Source organism: Oppia nitens, unplaced genomic scaffold, assembly GCF_028296485.1.
Source record: "Oppia nitens isolate AA-2021 unplaced genomic scaffold, nextdenovo-longstitch-racon4-pilon3 scaffold1_pilon_pilon_pilon, whole genome shotgun sequence".
NCBI lineage: Eukaryota > Metazoa > Arthropoda > Arachnida > Sarcoptiformes > Oppiidae > Oppia > Oppia nitens.
The window spans coordinates 13,920,880-13,937,334 of NW_026533199.1; the positions used below are offsets into that span (position 1 = coordinate 13,920,880).

Genomic DNA, 16,455 nt, shown 5'->3' on the forward strand with positions numbered 1-16,455 from the left:
TCTAATTAAATATTTTTTAAAAATTATTAATAAATTTTTTACAGTAAAAATAACTTATAAATAATTGTATTCTATATTTATAGCAATAATATATTCAATTTATAATTAAAAAATATTATAATTATATCGACATTCAAATTACTTCAAACTGTAATTAAATTAAAGTTTATATTTATCTATAATTATTAGTATTTTTTTTTATATTTAATAGCTTGATAGAAAATTATCGATTATTTTTTAATAAAATCTATAATAATATTATTATTATTTTTTTTATTAAAATAATAATTATTTAGTAGAAAAACAATATAAAAAATACATATATGTATTTTTTTACTTATTTTTATTTTTAAATAAATACTATAAATTATATAGTAGTAGTTATTAAATGTTTAAAAAATATATTAATTAGTTTAACAAATTATATATTACAAGACTTATAATTAAGAAAAAAACTCAGTGAAAAATATTTAATATGTTTTTCAAATGATTAGTCAATTATTTTTCCAATAATAATTTATTTTTAAAAAACTGTAAATTTATTAATAAATTAAAGTTTATTATAATATTAATTCTACTAAATTTCTATTACTCGAGCCAGAAATAATTTATTTATTTATTTATAATTTTTATATTTTAATAAATACCAGAAAATTAATTTATGTTTATCTATTAAAATCGATTTTATTATCAATAGTTTCAAAACTATTTTTTTTATAAATAATTAATATTAATATATTTTATTTAACTATAATTAAAAAAAGCATTAATTGATAAATTTAATATTGTTTCAAATAAATTTATTATATTAATAGTATAGTCCATAAGTTTATTAATAGCCTGTATGTATGTAAAACAAAAAAAAATAATATAATTAATAATTATTATTAAATGTTAATTAGTTTTTAAAAAATTTATTTCATAACTTATGATTAATTTCAGTTGAAAAATATTAAAACTTTTCATTGATTAATAAAATATTATCTAATAATACTATAACATACAAAAACTGTAATAATTTATAAGTAAAGATATTTAATATAATAATAAATTGTAAATAAAAATAATCAGGATAATCACGTTTGAAGCAATCAATTTATTTTATTATATTTAAATTTGTTTTACTAAATAAAAATAATATTTTTCTATATTTAAATTTCCAAAAAACAAATGTATTTAATTGATTACTATTGAAAATTACCTCCTAAGCACCTGTATATCAATTTTTTATTAAAAAAATAAATACAAATTTACATAAATAATTGATTTATTAGTTTATTAATTTACACACACATATATAAATAATTAATTTAATTATTATTTTTAGCTTAATAAAAACTTCAATAAATATGAAAAAGACGTACAATAAAATAAATGCTTTATTTTTTATAGAAACAATGTTAATATAATTAACATATAAAATCATAAAAATATATAATCTTAAAATTTTTTTTATTTATATAATTTAAATAAACTAATTATAACTATTTATATACCGTATAATGTGTGCGTGTTGTTTATATTAAATGCTATTATTTTGCTATAAAATTAATTAACATATTATATAACAATGATATATACAGTATATACTCTATATATGATATATATATATATATTAAATAAAAACTGTGACCTTAATACTATTTAAAATTTTTAATATTAAAATTATCAATAGTATATAAACTTAAATATGTTTTTTAAACATTATTATTAATAATTCAATTTATTAATATATATATTTTTTATATTCATTCAATTAATTTTGATGTTTAATAATAGAAAATTAATTGAACTAAAATATAAAAAATTTTATTAAATAATATAATAAATTGTTATGTAAAAAACTGTAATAATAACAGAAATAGTAATTGTATTAATAATTATTTTTTCAAAAAAAAATTTAATGAAATATCTACACTAGTATTTTTTTTATTTTTTTTAAATATTACTTATTCACTAGAAATTTGCTGTATTAATATATTAATAAAAAAAAATTATAAAATTAGTTATATTTTATTTATGTAAAAATAAAAAAAAGTTTATATAAATAATTAGAATTTAGAAAAATCTCATCAATCATTCAGAATTTATTCTATAAAACTGTAAATTTAATAATAAATTAATTTTTATTATTATATTATTTCTACTAATTTAACAATTAGAAGACAAGATATTTACCTATTAATTTATTTATATTTTTATTAGTACTATAAAATTAATTTATATTTATCTATTCAATCAATTAAATCAAATCTATTTTATTATTATTATTATTTTAAATTTATTCATATTAATACTATTCTATATTAAAAATAATATTATTAATAATAATTATTATTAAATGTTAATTAAAACAAATTAATTAGTTTAACAAATTTATTAAATAACTTACGATTAAAATGGGTGTCAGTCATTTCAATACATGTAAAACAGCTGAACAGTGCACCCAATTCACTGGGGTTTGAGTATACGGGAGAAATGCGATCGCAAACCAACCGATGCTATACTAACCCAAAAACAGCCGGCAATTATTGAATAGTAAAAACCGTCGGGTGTTAGGACTAGACCGCGGACCAGATTCTGTATGCCTTTCCCAGTGCATTACATAATAATTATTTACATATAAAAAATTAAATTATTACAAAAAAAACTAATTTATAATTGTAATAATAATAATAATTACAACTACTATTAAACATCACTATTAGTATCATTGTTTGGCATAATTGTAAAACACTGTATCCATCAGCATAATAACAGTAGGTATCAATTGTATACCTGATGCTACCAACAACAACATACAGCCCGGCCAACCAGTTTGGACAGTATGGTTGAATATTTCGTTGAATATAACACCGGCCACAATGGGTGTCAGTCATTTCAATACATGTAAAACAGCTGAACAGTGCACCCAATTCACTGGGGTTTGAGTATACGGGAGAAATGCGATCGAAAACCAACCGATGCTATACTAACCCAAAACAGCCGGCAATTATTGAATAGTAAGCTAAGTATTAAAAAGCTGTAACTAAATAAAACTTTATATTTATCTATCATTAATAGTATTTTTTTTTATTATTAATATTTTGACATAAATTATTTCTATTATTTTTTTTTAATAAAATCTATAATATAATTAATAATAAAAAATTTTAACTATAGTTTTTTTCAATTAATTGGTTAAAAATAATTATTTAAAACGGCTTATTTAAAGAATATGTTGTTTTTAATACTTTAAAAATATATTAATATTAACAATAATAAATATATAAATTTTAAATAAAAACTCTAAATTTATAGTATTTCATTAAATACTTGTAAAACGTCTAATAATAATAATAAAAATGTTTAAAAATAATAATTATTTATAAAAAATATTAGTAAGTTATAATAGATTCATATGTAAAAACTGTAATAATAATAATTGAAATAATAATATTTTAAATATTAATTTTAAAAAATACAAGTTTAGTGTAACAATACAACTTTATTAAGTTAATAATAATTTAATAATAATAACTATTATATATTTATATATTTACTTAAATTATGATTAAAATCAGTGAAAAATATTTTTGAAACTTTTCAGATGATTAGTCAATTAGTTTCTAATAATAACAAATAAAAACTGTAATAATTTTTTTAAACAAAAATATTTAATATAATAATAATTTGTAAATAAAAAAAATTAGGCAATCGGTTTAGTAGCAAGCAATTTATATAATTGTAGAAATTAATTAAAATATGTTTTTCTAAATAATATGTTTTTATTTTTTTATTATATTTATATTTCCAAAAAAACAAATATATTTAATAGACAGCAATGAATATTTCAATGATTTTTTTTTGTAATATTATGAATTATTATTATTTTTTTTTAAATTTTAACTTTAAATTAGATTAAATTTTTAAATTTTTTCTTTAAAAATTATAAATATTAAACTAATTTATTTCAACCTGAACCTGTATGTCAAGTTAATAATTATTAATAATAATATAATTAATTAATTATTTATTTTTAATACTAATTTAATAATAACTATTACTGTATATTTAAATATTTAAAATTAATGAAATAAATTATTTATTATAAAAAAACTGTAATTAAATTATACTTTATATTTATCTATAATTATTCGTATTTTTATATTTAATTGCTTGATACAAAATTAACGATAATTTTTTAATAAAATCTATAATAATAATATTATTATTTTTTATTAAAATAATAATTATTTTCTAGTAGAAAAACAATATAAAAAATACACATATAAATTTATTAATAAGTATGTACAAATTTATTAATTATAAACTATACTAATTTATTTTACTTTTTTTTAAGCAAAAATTATTGGCACTGACTGAAAAGTAGACCAGTAGACTAGCAGACTGGTAGACTCGATTATCGATTATATATCGATTTACTTATTTACCTGGTAGACCAGGTAGACTGGTAGACCAGCAGACTGGTAGACCTGGTAGACTGGTAGACCTGGTAGACTGGTAGACCTGGTAGACTGGTAGACCTGGTAGACTGGTAGACCTGGTAGACTGGTAGACCTGGTAGACTGGTAGACCTGGTAGACTGGTAGACATGGTAGACTGGTAGACCTGGTAGACTGGTAGACTGGTAGACCTGGTAGACTGGTAGACCTGGTAGACTGGTAGACCTGGTAGACTGGTAGACCTGGTAGACTGGTAGACTGGTAGACCTGGTAGACTGGTAGACCTGGTAGACTGGTAGACCTGGTAGACTGGTAGACCTGGTAGACTGGTAGACCTGGTAGACTGGTAGACCTGGTAGACTGGTAGACCTGGTAGACTGGTAGACCTGGTAGACTGGTAGACCTGGTAGACTGGTAGACCTGGTAGACTGGTAGACCTGGTAGACTGGTAGACCTGGTAGACTGGTAGACCTGGTAGACTGGTAGACCAGCAGACTGGTAGACCTGGTAGACTGGTAGACTGGTAGACTGGTAGACTGGTAGACTGGTAGACTGGTAGACCTGGTAGTAGACTGGTAGACTGGTAGAGTGGTAGTACTACTAGTAGTAGTACTACTAGTACTACTAGTAGTACTACCAGTCTACCAGTCTACCAGTCTACCAAGTCTACCAGTCTACTAGTCTTAAGTCTACCCAGTCTACCAGGTATTCTAGTCTACCAGGTCTACCAGTCTACCAGTCTACCAGTCTACCAGTCTACCAGTATACCAGGTCTACCAGTCTGCTGGTCTACCAGTCTACCAGGTATTCTAGTCTACCAGGTCTACCAGTCTACCAGTCTACCAGTCTACTAGTCTACCAGTCTACTGGTCTACTTTTCAGTCAGTGCCAAAATTATTATTAGTATTGTTGTGAAAATGTTGTGAATTGTAAATTAAATAAAAAAAACTGTAATAATTATAAAATTAATATTTTTAGTTTAATAATAATTTTCATTTAAAAAAAATTGAAATTCTTCCTGAATTACGTTTTTTTTATTTATTTGTCTAAAACTGTAATATAATTCATAATAAAAAATTTTAATTTATAATTTTTAAATTAATTGACTATAAATGCGATTTATGTAAAGTATATGTTGTTTGAATAATTTATAAAAATATTATTATTAAAAATAATATAAAAATATTTATGTTTATATTTATTTATTTTTAATTTTTCTATTAAATTAAATATTTGAGAACCTGTATGTCAAATTAATAATAATAATAATAATAATAATTATTATTATTATTATTAACTAACTATTTGTTTTTAATATTTTTATTATTAATTTAATAATAATTATTATTATATTTAAATATTTACAATTAAAGAAAAAAATTATTAAAAAAAACTGTAACTAAATTAAACTTTTTTATTAATCTATAATTAATAGTATATTTTGATTAATAGTTTGACATAAAAATTTCCGTTATTTTTTTTTGATGAAATCTATAATATAATTATGATTTTATTAATTTTAGTATTATAGTATTATAGTATTATAGTAATAATTTTCTAATAATAAATATTTAATACAAAAAATACACATTTATTTATTAATAAGTATATATATATATATATATATTAATTATAAACTATACAAATATATTATCAGTTTCTTTAGCGAAAAATTATTATTAGTATTGTTGTGAAAATGTTATGTATTGTAAATTAAATAAAAAACTGTAATAATTATAAAATTAATATTTTTATTTTAATAGTTATTTTCAAGTAATTTAAATAGGTTTATTTGTGAGGTAAGTTTTTTTATTTATTTGTATAAATCTGTAATATAATTAATAATTTTAAATTTTAAATTTTGAACTATAATTTAGTTTTTTTTGTAAAAAAATTAATTGACTATAAACAATCATTTAATGCATTTTAATAATTTAAAAACATTATTATTAAAAATAATATATAAATTTTAAATAAAAAAAACTAACCTTTAATGTATTAAAATATTTGATAATTTTTATTTTCATTAAATACTTGTAAAGTCTAAAACTAGAAAAATGTTTAAACTGATAATATTTTATTAAATTTTTCATTTTTATTATATAACATAATAAGTTCATATGTAAAAAAAATGAAATAATAATTTAAATATTAATTTTTTAAATAATAATTTTTAAAAAATAATTGTTTAGTTTAACAATACAACTTTATTTAATTAATTAATTTATGTCAAACTGTAAATTAAGCTAGTATTTTTTTAGGTTTTTTTATAAAAATTTTTATAATCAATAGTTTTAGTATGTAGTGTCAATCCTTTATTATTTTATAATTATTTTTATCTAAAATAAAAAATATAGTAAATTGTATGTTTTAAAATTAATTTTTTAATCAAAAACAAAACAATAATTTTAAAATTGTTTATTTAAATACTTAATTATTTTTTTCTAAATGTTTAAATTTTTTAAACATGAATTTTCATAATTAAATTGCATCATATTTTTCTCAACAAAAATAATTAAGATAATAATTATTTACATATAAAAAAATTAAATTATTATTATATAATAATAATTTATTACTACTATTATTACACATCATTGTATAATTATGTATAATTATAAATCTCAATATTAAATATAATAATAATTTATAAATAAATAAATATTAGTCAATATGCGAAATAATCATTCAATAAATTTTAAATGCAAATTAATTCATATATATATGTTTTTTGATATTAAAAAATTAATTGTATTTAATTGACAACTATATAAATCTCTTATAAAACTTTTTTATGAAACTATAAAAAAAATTTTTTTTAATTGTTATTACATATTTATATAACTTATTTATATTTATGTTAATTAAATTATAATAATCAATTTTCAAAAATCTAAGTTTTTCTTAAATTAGTCTAATAATAATAAATAAAAACTGTAATAATTTTAAAATAAAATTATTTAATGTAATAATAATATGTAAATTTAAAAAAATTAGCCAGTCGATTTTGTATCAAGCAATTTATTTTAAATATAAATTAATTAAAATTTGTTTTACTAAATAAAAATTATATTTTTTTTCTAGTTTTTTATATTTATATTTCAATAACCAAATGTATTTAATTGACAACTATGAAAATGTTCATAAAATTTTGTTTATGTGATTATAAAAATTAATATTAGTTTAATTATTTAAACAATTCTATTAAAGTCTATAGTTATGTAGTTTATGTTAAACTGTAAATAAAGTCATTAACTTTTTTTTAGTTTTTTTTTATTAATTTTATAAACATTAATTTTAGACTAAATCGTAACGCAAATGTTTAAAATATATGCTAATTAAAATATAATAATTAGTTTTTATTACATAACTTATAATTATAATCAGTGAAAAATATTTATTTATATTTTCAAATAATTATTCAATTATTTTATCAATTAATAGTAAGAAAATAAAAACTGTAAAAATTTTTAAATCAAAATATTTAATATAATAATAATTTGTAAATAAGTTTAATTATTTAAATAATTCTATTAAAGTCTATAGTTATTAAGTTATTTAGTTTATGTCAAACTGTAAATTTAGCAATATCATTTTTTTAAGGATTTTATATAAATTTTATAAATTATAAATTTTAGGTTAATCCAAAATTTATTATTTTTATCTAATCAGAAATATATTTAATCAAAAAAAAAAAAACAAAACAAAACAATAGTTTTGGTATTTTTACTTAAATAGTTTTTTTATTGTTTAAATTTATTATTATTAATAATTTTCATAATTAAACTGGGCACATATTTTTTTGTCAACAATAAATAAATAAATTGCATAATAATTATTTACATATAAAAAAAATTATTACTACTACTAAACATTATTTTTAATTTGAAATAATAATAATTACTACTATTACTAAACATCATTATTGTTATCATTGTTGGGCATAATTGTAAAACACTGTATCCATAGCATAATAACAATAGGTATCAATTGTATACCTGCAGCTACCAGTAACATACAACCCGGCCAACCAGTTTGGACAGTATGTTTGAATATTTCGTTGAATATAACACCGGCCACTATGGGTGTCAGTCCTTCAATACATGTAAAACAGCTGAACAGTGCACCCAATTCACGGGGTTTGAGTATACGTGAGAAATGCGATCGCAAACCAACCGATGCTATACTACCCAAACAGCCGGCAATTATTGAATAGTAAAAGCCGTCCGGAGTTAGGACTAGACCGCGGACCAGATTCTGGATGCCATACGATGCCATTCCCAGTGCCGATACTGTAGTATCTTTGAGTTTGAGCACCTGTATGTCAAGTTAAACAAAATAATTATAATAATAATAAATTATATATTTAAAAAATCATTTTTAATTAATAGTAACTGTAACTAAATTAAATTTTATATTTAATATTTAATTAATAGTTTATTTTATTTGATTAAAAGTTTTTCATAAAAATTATTAAAGTATCAAAGTTTATCAAAAATATCCATTATTTTTTTAATTAAATCTATAATAAAATTATAAATATAAATATTTTTATATTAATTTAATATAACTATTATATTTAAATATTTACAACTAAAGAAAAAATTATTTAGTATAAAAAAACTGTAACTAAATTAAACTTTTTTATTTATCTATAATTAATTGTATATTTCTTTGATTAATAGTTAGTTATAATAATTTTTAATAAAATCTATAATATAATTTTCTCGTAAAAAAATATTTAGTAGAAAAATATTAAAACACACATAAGTTTAATAATAATAACTATTATATTTAATTATTTATTATTAAAAAAAAATATTATTTATTAGAAAAAAACTGTAACTAAACTTTTTTTATTTATCTATAATTATTAGTATATTTTTTGATTATTAGTTAGTTATAATAATTTCATTAATTTTTTATAAAATCATTAATATAAATATGAATTTATTTTATTACAATAGTAATAATTTACTAGTAATAAATATTTAGTAGTAAAATAATAATAATAATAATAATAATACACATAAATTTGATTAATAATTATATATTGTTTATAATGTATATTAATAATATATTACTATTTAAATAATAGTTTATTTTTCTAAATAAAATAATTATTAGTCTAATTATAGAACAACAAAAAAATATTTATCTTATATTTTTTAATATATATATATATATAAAAGTTATCATAAAAATAGTTATATTTTTATTAAATAAATAACTTAATTAATTAATTGAAAAATATATCTACACTTACCATAATCAATACTGGCGATGCCAGCAACTGTACAACCGTTTCGGACAGATTAGTAATGGCTACCCCAGTACTATACTGGCTTGAATCCCATTTGTAAACCGTTTGGGTAAATGGCATCAAATAGGCTACGGGTCCTGATTTGACAATCATATAGCATAGATTAGCCAGGAACAGTAGCCAAATTTGCAATCGGACATAGTTAGGCCTTGATTTCGCACATGTATGCCATATATTTTTCAGGTTAGACCATGTAAATAGCAAGCGTACAGGACTATGGCCCGACTCCCGGTGCTTATCATAGTTTTCAAGTTTCCCGGCTACTCGTTGGTCGACTGTCAGGCCGTCCGATTCGTACGGCAGGCCAAACTCCAGTTCCCAGTTACGTATGTCACGGGCCTCGTCAATGGCCCACCAGATCCATAGGATTGATAGGCCATAGACCAGGCCATCGATGATGAATACGGCAGTCGAGTTGTGTAACTGGTGGTCGACACCCGATGATAGCCAGGTCGGGGTGTTTATTATGTAGCCGCCCAGGTATGAGCCAAGTGGACCGGCTAATTATTTTTAAAAAAATTATCATTAATAAATATATAAAAATTTTAAATAGTATATTAAATTATTTTATTTTAAAAGTAATTATTATCTATTTTTTCAAAATTTATAAATACTGTATTAATACTAATTATTGCTATTAATATTAATAATAATTTTATTATAATTATAAATAATAAATAAATTAAAAAAAAACTGTCAAAATTATGTTATTATAAATTTTTAACAAATAAAATATTTTCAAATTATTAATTATTAGCATTTAAAGCCCCTAGTGTTTTTTTAGTTTAATTTTTTAAATTAAAATATATGTATATTATTTTAAAACAAAATTATTACTATTATTATTACTACTACTACTACTACTATTTTTAATAATATGAATATCACTATAATTTATTGGTTTGTTTTAAAAACAATTATAGAAACATTTTAAACTATAAATCTATGAAAACTTAATTAAACACAAAATTAATATTAATATTATTATTACTAAATAATTATTATAATTATAAAACACTTACACAATCCCATAATAACTTCGGCAACTGTTATACGCATAGCCCGCATATGGCCGGGTGTTGTAGTGACCAGATATGTCCAGCAGGCGCCCAATGAGCCCATCAAACCGCCAGATATTAGATTTGGTAAACCGATTAATAGCATCAAATAAATTGCTGATAAAATAATTTTAAAAATTATATTAAAAAACAATAAAATAAACATTATTTTTATTTTTTAAAAAAATCTAATTATATTTTAACTAGCTAATTAAACTATTTTAGTTAAATTAGCTAGTTAAATAATATTATTTAGATTTTTTTTAAAATAATTGAATAATAATAATAAATATTATTAATTTTATTTTTTTAATTATAATTTTTTTTGTAACTAGCTAATTAAACTATTTAAATTTTAATTACAATTAGCTAATTAAAAAAATATTTTTTAAATTAATAAATAAATAATAATAAACATTATTAATTTTATATAATATTTAAAAATATTGTAAATACTTTTTTTTAAAAAAAAACTATCTAATAAAACTATAAAAAATATTTAATTTTTTTACATTTTAAAATAATATTAAAATTTTAAAAAAATACATACATGATTCAGCAAAATAATCGCATAAAATCAATATAATTGATTCAAGGATAATAGCAATTGCCGAATTGATCATGATCAATTTTTTGGCCGATAAATATTTATCTGACCATGATCCAATAAACAGGGCCATTATAAATGATGGCAAATAAATGACCAAGATACCATAGATTTGAAAATTACCAAAATCAGCTAGGATGGCCAATTTTGTCGGATCCGATGGCATTTGAGAAAATTCCCGGCAATAATTTCCAGGCATCTGGTAATGGTATAAACATAATTTATCCTGAGCCAATTGCATAGCAGGTACTGATTTCATATTGTTAATCATTGAGAAAATAAATAGATATGGTTCAACAGTTAGTAGCTTGGTAAATTGATAACTAGATTTTAGCAAGCTAATTAATTTTTTATGATGCTGATTATTTGATAACATGTTTAAAAATTATTATAAATTATTATTATAAATATTTAATTAAAATTAATTTTCATAATTAATATTTTTTTGAATAAAAATATATATTAAGTAGTTTAGTTTTTTTTGCACTTTATAATATTAATTAAATTAAAAACATTTTTTTAATTAATAATAAATTATTGTTAAAAAATTATAAATATTAATTAATTAATTAATAAGTTTATAATTAAAAAAACTAATGTTTTTTTCTAGTTATACATATAATACTTTTATAAACTTTAGTTTTTATATATAATAAATATATTTATTTATTATTATATTACAATACAAACATTGATATATAAATAAATAAAATTTTCTAAATGTTTGTGACATTTATATAGTTTTTATATTTCTATCTAAATTAAAAATTAAATAAAACATTAATGATTCACCTTTTTAATTTATCTGATAAAATACAAAATATATCATTTAAAAAAATTTTATTATTATTATTATTATTTATCTATACAGTTATATCTATTATATTTTTTTAAAGGAGCTTATGTACCTGGCATTATTAATAAAAATGATAAATTTAATTATACTAATTATATATATTGCACAATTATAAGTAATAATAATAATTAAAGTATTAGGTACTTGTTCATTTAAGCATTGTAATCTAGTATTTTTTGTATTTTATCAATGTTGTTTTATATATATATATATATATATATATAATATTAAAAATATATCTATAAAATAATAATAATAAAAATATAGTAAATTTTTTTTCTAGAGATAAAGTACACTAAGTATAAGTTGATAAAAAAATGTTAAGATTAGTTATAATAATAATAACAATAATAATAATTAATAAATTAATTTTTGTAAAAATACAAATATTTTTGAATAGTTTACACATTTATTTGTAATTATTTGTGACTAATATTTATAGTTTATTTAAAGATTATTAATAAATTGTAAAATTCAATTTGTGTGTCTAAATCTAATTATTAAATCACTAAAATTAATAATAATAATTGAAATATAAATTGAAATTTATTTTCCAGTTCATCAAAGTAAGTTAAATTTTTAAAAAAAATTAAAGTAATATATTATTAATTTATAATAATTAATAATTATAAGTGTAGTTAGTTTTTTAATATAAAATAATTATTTTTTTTGTGTAAAAAATAAAATACTAATTAAAAACTTTTTAAAAAAGTTTAATTTTATAACTTAATAGCTTTTTTAGTAATTTCACTATAATTTATTAATTTTTAAAAAACAATTTTAAACAATAAATCTATAAAAATTAAAACACAATTAATTGTACACAAATAAAATACTAATATTAATAATTGATTGTTAAGTAAAAGTTTAATACAATTAATATTTGGTTAAATCTCACAATAAGATACTCAAGGTATTAGTTAATAATAAGTTACTTAAAAAAATAATTATATATTTTTTTAAAAAATACATTAATTGGTTTTACTTTTTTATTTTATTAATATACTTTAAAAATTTTTTTTTTATTGATACAATGTAACTACTTAATTTTTTTATATAATCAAAATTAAAAAACATTTTGTTGTATTTTGAAAAAATAATTTTGGCCATCATTTTTCAATATTGTTGTCAAAAAAAATTATTAGTTTTATAATAGTAAAGTACAGTACAATTCAATAACAACAACAATAATATATTTTTTTGATTAACATTGAAAGGCAAACAAAATAAAAATTATTAAAAAAATTTATACACAATTATTATTCAATAATTCATCATAAATTATAGACATTGTATATAATAAAAATTATAAACGGTAAATGTTTATTTTTCAAAAAAAAAAAATTATACTTGACATTTGTTAAAATTTTAATTAATAAATAATAATAATAATATTTTTTTTACAAAAAATATTTATTAGTTTAAAAACAAATTCAATAACAATATATACAATGTAATAAATTATAATTTTAATATACATAATATGAAATGTTTTTTTTTAAATAAGATTTCAATAATTTTTAATTAGTATTAGTTTTACATTAATATATTATTTTAGAGTTGTTTTGTTGTTAATAAAAAAATCTATCTATTTATTTATTTATTTATTATAATATAGATTTAAATTTAAAAGTAAAAGTAACAACAAAAAACATATGGCAACGCCTTTTAAAATTATTAATAAAAAAATTTAGGATAACATTATACACCATATGATAGACACTTATATAATAATACAATTAAAATTACAATAATTTTTTTGTTTGGGGAAAAAAATGCAGCAAAAAAATGATGTTTTTTGTTGAATATATAAATTAATATTAATATACAGTATATATATATATTTACAAATAACATATAAATCACTCAATATATTCATATAATGTAGTTATTGTTATTAATATTATTGTTTTTTTTAAATGTTATAACAAGTTTTTCAATTTTAGTTTTTTTTTAATTAACTGTTAAACTCTATTACAATATTACAACAAATAAAAAATCAAAAAAAATTATTATAATATAATACAATAATTTTGTATTAATCAGTAATAATAATAATAATAATAATACAAAATCTCGTGACTTTCAATCTCCCTGAGCTGTCTATACATCAGATATACTGTATTTACTGTATGTATGTATGTGTCTGTCCCTGTCCTCCTGTATGGGGTCAACACATGAAGTGATTATTATTATTATTATTATTATTAAATTTTTATTGTTATGCAACACACATACAACAACAACAAACAAAATTTATAGACAAAAAAAATAAAAAGTGATTTTTAAAAAAAAAATATTAATTATTTATTATGTATGTATTGATTTGATTGTTAATCAAATTTATATATGTTTTAACCTCCCAAACAATTTTATATATAAATACCAAAAAAATTTTATCATTTTTAAAAATTCACAGTTACTTTCGCCAGAAAAATAATAATTTATTATTAAAAATAATTTTTTGATTATTTAGTTGTTTAATACTAAAGTTTTTTTGTTGTTGAGAATAATGTTCAAATTTGTTGTAAGTATTAAATTTTTATTACTAAATAAAATAATTTAAAATATAAAACTTATATAACTTGTATAACTATATAATGATAAATATATTTTTCATAATTTCTAATTTTTTAACTATAATATAATCTCTAGTTATATAATAAATTAATTAATTAACTGTAAAATTATTAAAAATAATATATAAACATATATATAATATAATTTATTTTGTTAATCAAATAGATTGAAAAGACAATCACTTTTATTAATAAAAATCTAAATATATTATATAACTTATATGATAAATATTTTTTTAAAAAAAACTTAGTTAAATTAATTAAAAACAATAATTTAATTAAAAATACATATATTAATTATTTTATGTAAACAAATTTATTTTATATTTTAAAAAAGCTGTATAATAAACATTAATTTAAGCTAATTATTTAATAATAAATTAAAAATAATAAAGATTAATATTATAAAATCTTAATAAATTATATATAAACTATTATAAAATATTATAATTAAAATATTTTTTTATGTAAATTATATTAATATAAATTAATATATATAATTATAAAATTATTTTTTTTAATTAAATTTTTTAACTATATATATATATGTATTGTATTGTATATTACAGGCTATCGCTACACTGTTGTTGGCCACTGTATGCCAGGCCAGCCCTGACTTATATGCCGCGGCACCGGCAGCTGTCTATGCGGCCGCGGGTCCGGCCATAGCCGTAGCTCATGCACCGGCCATAACATCCTATAGCTACGAGACCCGTCAAGTACATCCCGGTCCAGCTATTGCTGTTCATACAGCACCGTTAGTACATTCAGCACCTGTACTACACACCACTGGCCGACTACTATCGGCACCGTTAGTATCACATGTTGCTCCCGCTGCCCCCTTGTTGGCGGCCGCACCGGTACATTATGCTGCTTCGGGACCATTGCTTGCACCGTACGGTCTATCGGCACCGTTAGCCAAGACATTGCTTATTAAAAAATAATTTTGTTTGCGATACATATGTACTTAAATAATACTTAATTGAGATTTTAATTTTGTTTGTTTTTTAATAATTAAATCAAAAATATTGTTATATTTTTTTTTTAGAAAAAATTTGTTGCAATGTATTGAAATAGTATTCAAAAAAATTTAGCATTATAAAAAATTAATAAAAAAATATTGTTTTTTTATATTAAATACTGATTTTGTTTATTAATAATTTTTCAATATTTATAATATAGATTGTATAGAAACTAATATAAACTAATAATAATAAAATGTTATTTTTCATGAATATTGAAAATTATCAGTTGTTTGTTTTAAATAAATTTTTAATAATATCTATATAACAATAAGCAACAACAAAAAAATCTTAACAATTTTTAAAGTTTTTTCAATAAAACAACTTTTAAAACTATTTTTCATTGATTAATAGTTCAACTATTTTAATTAGTTAACATTTGTACAGTTTTTTAATTTAATTGCTATTATTTTTGGTCAATACTTATTTGCAAATATCAATTAGCTATCATTTAGTATTGATAGCTACAGGTGCTCAATAGACAACTACAATAATAAAAAAATATATATTAATTAATATCTAGTTTTTATTTAACTATAATTTCTATTACTATAGTCACAAAAAA

General features: G+C 18.6%; 2 protein-coding genes across 2 annotated transcripts; one reads left to right on the forward strand and one right to left on the reverse strand.

Annotated features, from left to right (window-relative positions):
• Positions 1-2,451: 2,451 nt before the first annotated feature.
• On the reverse strand, positions 2,452-11,692 carry LOC128951630 (proton-coupled folate transporter-like). The gene is made up of 5 exons (XM_054296878.1): positions 11,377-11,692; positions 10,791-10,943; positions 9,712-10,268; positions 8,444-8,762; positions 2,452-2,588 (listed from the first exon to the last, which is right to left on the reverse strand). Exons 1-5 carry the CDS (start codon positions 11,690-11,692, stop codon positions 2,452-2,454), a joined length of 1,482 nt encoding a protein of 493 aa, XP_054152853.1.
• A 3,109-nt stretch (positions 11,693-14,801) lies between these two features.
• Positions 14,802-15,812, forward strand: LOC128951633 (cuticle protein 12.5-like). Its single transcript, XM_054296879.1, has 2 exons — positions 14,802-14,816; positions 15,438-15,812. The coding sequence occupies exons 1-2, from the start codon at positions 14,802-14,804 to the stop codon at positions 15,810-15,812; spliced, it is 390 nt and encodes a 129-aa protein (XP_054152854.1).
• The last annotated feature ends 643 nt before the right edge of the window (positions 15,813-16,455 follow it).

Excerpts from the sequence above, each read along its gene's own strand:
- LOC128951630 (XM_054296878.1), bottom strand. The coding sequence starts at position 11,692 with ATGAAATCAGTACCTGCTATGCAATTGGCTCAGGATAAATTATGTTTA. Across the intron at positions 10,944-11,376 it reads CGATTATTTTGCTGAATCAT|CAATTTATTTGATGCTATTA; the intron begins GTATGTATTTTT and ends TTATTTTATCAG. Across the intron at positions 2,589-8,443 it reads TATGTTACTGGTAGCTGCAG|GCATACAGAATCTGGTCCGC; the intron begins GTATACAATTGA and ends GCACTGGGAAAG.